The following is a 5,410-nucleotide window of genomic DNA, read 5'->3' on the forward strand; positions in this document are numbered from 1 at the left end:
TTCCTTGTTACAAAGGCACACCCATTGTGAGGCTTAGTTATTCTGTGAAAGAAAGTAAAAGCCAAACTGAAGCTTAAATATAAGAGCTGTAAGACATTTTCTTCATACTGATAAAATCTCTACCATTAAAATGAAAGAAATGAGCTGATCATATTTCTATGTCTTTATGATATAATGTTTTCTATTTCAGTGGACTTAGTTTTTGTTCAAGGAACTGGTTACCCAGAATTATCTGTAGCTAGATTCATCTATTTCTAAACTCCTAAAGGATTTTAGACTGATGGCTGCTAGCCCTGGTTGATGCCTATCACCCAAAAAGCCTATGTCACCCGGTTACCAGGAAACAACCAAGTCAGGATAGTGGCTTACAATGCCACACCCCACAGCCCCACCCAATGGCTCACAATGCCCATCCCTGCTGCTGCCCACCTTGTGGTCACCTGCCCCAATGTGTGACTGCATTATTCATTCTGGGCTGCCTGAGCTTTCCAGTCCTGAGGAAAGTGGGTGTGTGGAGGGGAGGGTGGTTGTTATTGGAAGTCACCCTGGGCGCTGAACTCAGCAGAAAACCCTGGTTACTAATGTCAGTTCCATTAGCATCTCTGGTTTTCTGAGTCTGGTAGCTTTCCTTTACTCAACAAATGTAGTGATATATAATGTTTGACTAATTTTGTAGCTAAATGCTCCTCTCCTGTCTTACAAGTGTTAGTTTTTGTCTTCAATTTGACCATAGCAAAAAAAAAAAAAAATGAAATATTTCCTCTCTCCTCCCCTTTCCCATCCTGTAGGAAGGGGAGCCATGAAAATAAACTCTCTTCCACAGGCAGGGTCTGGCCTTCTAACTCTCAAGTCTTTACCTTACAAATTCAAGTCTAAAGTCATTTCATCTCTTTTGAATCCTGTAACCATGAGCTAGCTCTACCTGTCTCTCAGAACAAGGAGGTGAACAAAGCCCGTGAAGTTACTGGAGTAGGGCTGAAGAGACATTCATGTCAAAGTGGGAATTTTAAAGGAATCAGAGCTCCACGGCTAAACTTTTGGGTAAAACCAAACCAAAAACAACTTCTTTTACAGCTCTGGCAGTAACATTTCATACCTTTTGCAGTCATTTTAAGCATGCCCCACAATTTTTCCTTCAGTTTTCAAATTACAATTGGAAGAAATAAAGCTGCTTCTGTCAAGGTGACTTAAAACCATCTATTAAGAACACCATATAATCTCTTTCATGGCAAACTCTATTTTAAATTTAAGAAGTCTCCAAATATTTCAGTCTGAATTATCCCAATTATTAGCTTCCTTATTGAAAAGGAGAAAAGAAACAATTAGGCCTTTAACCAGCTCCTTCACTGAGGTACCATACTAGCTGGATAGGTCAGGCTAGAGAATGGGATGAGGACTCCAAAACTGGAGTATTTGAATTTTCATTGAGGAAAGGGAGAGACTAGACCAAAAAGGCCTCAAGCAAGAAGGCTCAACAACAAAGACAAGAGGCAGGACTAGCCTTTGTCCCCCATGCCCAGCCCTGGGAAAGCTGGCTATAGGCAGGAGGGAGCTGGAAGCTGAGGATGTCTCTGGGATGAGGGGGTGGGAAGGAGGTGGGGGAGGTGGTGGCCAGAGATGTGCCACAGAGCAAATGGCACCCGTGGCTTCTTTACCTTTGCGCCTCTTTGTGTTGGTGACAGGCTCTGCAGTGGTGGATGTTGGTGCTGCAGCTGCCACAGACTGAGTCTCGAATTCACAACAAGGTGCCACCCCCTGCTTGCACCAGGTACAACTGAGGCGAGCCCTGGGGCCTAGGCAGCAACTTAATGTATTTCCCATGGGTGATCTAGAATCGGACCTTCAAAACAAAGCAACAAACACACACACACACACACACACACACACACACACACACACACACAGCAACAAAAAAGAAACGAAACAAAGCAACACACAAAATAATAATAAAAAAAAAGGACCAACAAAAAAGAAAAAAACAAAGCAACAGAGCAAGCAGCAAGGGCACAAACGCTTCCGTGAGGGTAGTCGGAGCTCCTCCTCTTCCCACTACCAGCTTCTGACTGAAGGCTGCTGGCCCTGGCTGATGCCTGTCACCCACAAAGCCTCCTATGTCACCTCGTTACCAGGAAACAACAAAGTCAGGCCAGTGGCTCACAATGCCATGTCCCACAACCCCATCCAATGGCTCACAATGCCCATCCCTGCTGCTGGCCACCTGTGGCCACCCTGCCCCTCTTGGTGACTGCATTATTCATCCTGGGCTGCCTGAGATATTCCACTTTTCACTATAGGCCTCAAAGGGCTCTGAAATGTCCCTTCATAGATTCTATATAGAGAGTGTGTCTAACCTGTGAATAAAAACAAAGGTTTCATTCTGCGTGATAAATCCACAAACACAAAACATTTTCCCAGAATCCTTTGGGGCCCATCTCTCACCTTCAGCTTCCTGTTCCTGGTTATTTGGGCTTCTGTCTTGTGTGCTCTGTCAGGTTCTAGGCCTTGTAAGGGTGAGTTCTATGTCTCCACTCATTTATATGTGCCCAGTAGGGCTGGCTCTTGGGAGGGTCTTCATGGTGACTGAGGCCATGGATCCTTCGCACTGTTCCTTGAATCCACTTGACATGAAATACTCATCCTGAAATGATGCTTTGAAAGTGATGCTTCCAGTCAATTATGGATCCACTGTATTATGGGTCCCTAGCACCCAATACATGGCATATAAGAAATGAATGAAAATTAGTGAGTGAATGAACTCAAATGTGCCTACAAGGTGAGAGAAAAGTGGTTCTACTTATTAGGTGTGCTACGAAGGCACCTGGGACTGTTGGCTTTGCTATTTCCTAGTAGGCCTGGGGCTTTGAAGGCTGGCATTTCCTCATTCTAAACCTCAAATTCCAATAAATTACCACCAAGTGGACAAAGGTCCACGGGCCAGAGCTCTTGGTGTGAACAACATACCTTTTTTTTGGGTGTGATTAATGGACAGGGACTATACTAAACTAAAAACAATGTGTGCTGACTACCTGCAAGCCGTGGTGATAAAGTACTCTGTATATATGATCTTATTCAATGCTTGTTACAAATCCATGAAGTGGATTTTTAGACAAACTTTCTATTCTAGAGCTTTTTGAACAAGAGGCTAGTGTAGTGAGTTTTCACCTACTTGAGATTCAGATATTTGTTATCTCATGGCCAATCTCATTATATGTACACTCCTACATGCTTCTCCTCTTCCTCTCATGATTTTATGGCAAATCCCACACATCATATAACTTCCTCCCTGACTGTCTTGGTATATGTCTGTAAAAGATATGATTCTTGTTTGTTCTTTCAAGACAAGGTCTCTGTCACTGAGGTTGGAGTTCAGTGGCATGATCTTGGTTCACTGTGGCCTCTCCTGCCTCAGCTTTCTGAGTAACTGCAACTACTGACTCACACCACCATGTCCAGCTAATTTTTTAATTTGTATTTTAGTAGAGACAGGTTCTTGCCATGTTGCCCGGGCTGGTCTAGAATTCCTGGATTCAAAGGATCTTCCCACCTTGACCTCCCACACTACTGAGATTATAGGTGTGAACCACTGTGCCCAGAGACAAGAACTCTTTAAAAAATATAATCCCAATACCATCATCAACCAACCATCTCACACCATTGCTCTTTATCACTGTCAACTCTCCTGCTAGCTCCAAATTTCCAGTCATTTCATGTATTTATGATTTGAATCTGGATCCAAATAAAGTCTCTCTTTGGGATTGTTTGATTCACCTCTTAGGTTTTTTTTGATCCTGACAGCTTCCCACTTTGATCTCTGTGTTGTCCCTTGCAGTTCATTTATTGAATAAATCAGGCCGTTTCCCCATAGTTTGGATTATGCTAAGTGTATTCTCATTATGCTGTTTCCCATAATGTGAATTTTTCTAATTGTATCTTGTGATATTGGTTAACTTGCTCTTCACTTTGTTCTAGTTTTTATAAATTAGTAGTTTGATCTCAAGACTTGGTCAGATTCAGGTTGGACTTGAGGGTCAGGGCAAAAAGACTGCTAGTTTCTTCTGGGAGGAGGTGTGTACTCTCTGGACATCTTTTTTGTTTTAATTAGTGACGTTAATGGCCATTGATCAATTATGGATTGAACAATGAAGGTATTGTTGTGCCATTCCTTCTTCATTTATGAGCTGCCATACTTCCAGAAAGAGATGCTGCTACCCTAAGAAGGGCCTTGCATGAAGAAAAAAATAATGTAAATATAAAAAAGAGATGCTGCTTCTTATAAACTGTGTTACTCACTTGTACAATGTATATAGAAAACGCCAGTTCGTGGCTTGATTTCTTCTGTTTACCATTTTTCAAAATGATGGGCTGTTTCATTTATATCCCTCAATGGTGACCACTTCTATTAATTAATTTATTTAGACAGGGAGGGTCTAGCTCTGTTGCCCAGGCTGGTATGCAGAGTCATGCCACTATAGCCTCAAACTTCTAGGCTCAAGTGACCTTCCCACCTCAGCTTCCTGAGTAGCTGGGACCAAAGACATGGGCCCTCATACCTGAGTAATTTAAAAAATGTTTTGTAGAGACAAAGTCCCCCTGTGTTGCACAGGCTGGTCTTGAACTCCTGGATGAAGTGATCCTCCTAACTCAGCCTCCCAGAGTGTTGAAATTACAGGCATAAGGAACTGTGCCAGCCCACTTTTATTTTTTCAAAAGGATCATTATGAATGCAGACATTCAAACATATCTGATATATCTCAATTCACTGCAACTATTATCCTTATTAATGTACAAATGTCCTATCTTTGGTTAGAATGAGTCCCTTCAGATTGGCCCTTCAGACATGTTGAAATCATCCTAATAATCTCTGATGGATTCTTTGCTATCCAGAGTGACAATATGTTCCAGGCTCCTTACACATTTCTGGTCTAGACCTGAAATCAGCACTTTCTCCAGGAAGGCTTGTTTTCTTTCATTGGGCAATGGTATTTTGAGACTATTTTGAGACTACAATCTTGGTGCCAGGGGTAAATAGTATAATTTTAAAACTTAAAAAACTGCCTGGCTCATGCCTGTAATCCCAGCACTTTGGGAGGCCAAGACGGGTGGATCACCTGAGGTCATGACTTTTAGACCAGCCTGGACAACATTGTGAAACCCCATCTGTACTAAAAATACAAAAAATTAGCCAGGCATCATGGCTGGAGCTTGGGAGGCTGAGGCAGGAGAATCGCTTGAACCTGGGAGGAGGAGGTTGTGGTGAGCTGAGATTGTGTCATTGCACTCCAGCCTGGGCAAAAACAGCAAAACAGTCTCAAACAAAAACAAAAACAAAAATTAAAAATAATTAAAAAATTAACAGCTTTATAGAGGTGTAATTTACATACTAAAATTTACCCATTTTAAGTGTACAATG

The 5,410-nt window shown here is 42.2% G+C and overlaps 1 protein-coding gene across 2 annotated transcripts in view; it reads right to left on the reverse strand.

Annotated features, from left to right (window-relative positions):
* The window catches only part of LOC108298308 (acyl-coenzyme A synthetase ACSM1, mitochondrial-like), a 41,771-nt gene that overhangs the window by 8,556 nt on the left and 27,805 nt on the right, over positions 1–5,410 (reverse strand). The window contains exon 7 of one of the 2 annotated variants that reach the window (XM_017521005.2): positions 1,978–2,649. The exons of the other annotated variant lie outside the window; for it this stretch is intronic. Within the exon in view, the coding sequence (XP_017376494.1) occupies positions 2,572–2,649 (78 nt within the window). The 3' untranslated portion in view covers positions 1,978–2,571. Of the gene's footprint in view, positions 1–1,977; positions 2,650–5,410 lie in introns of those variants that run through there. 2 annotated transcript variants of the gene reach the window in all.

Source organism: Cebus imitator, unplaced genomic scaffold (genome assembly GCF_001604975.1).
Source record: "Cebus imitator isolate Cc_AM_T3 unplaced genomic scaffold, Cebus_imitator-1.0 Scaffold931, whole genome shotgun sequence".
Taxonomy (NCBI): domain Eukaryota; kingdom Metazoa; phylum Chordata; class Mammalia; order Primates; family Cebidae; genus Cebus; species Cebus imitator.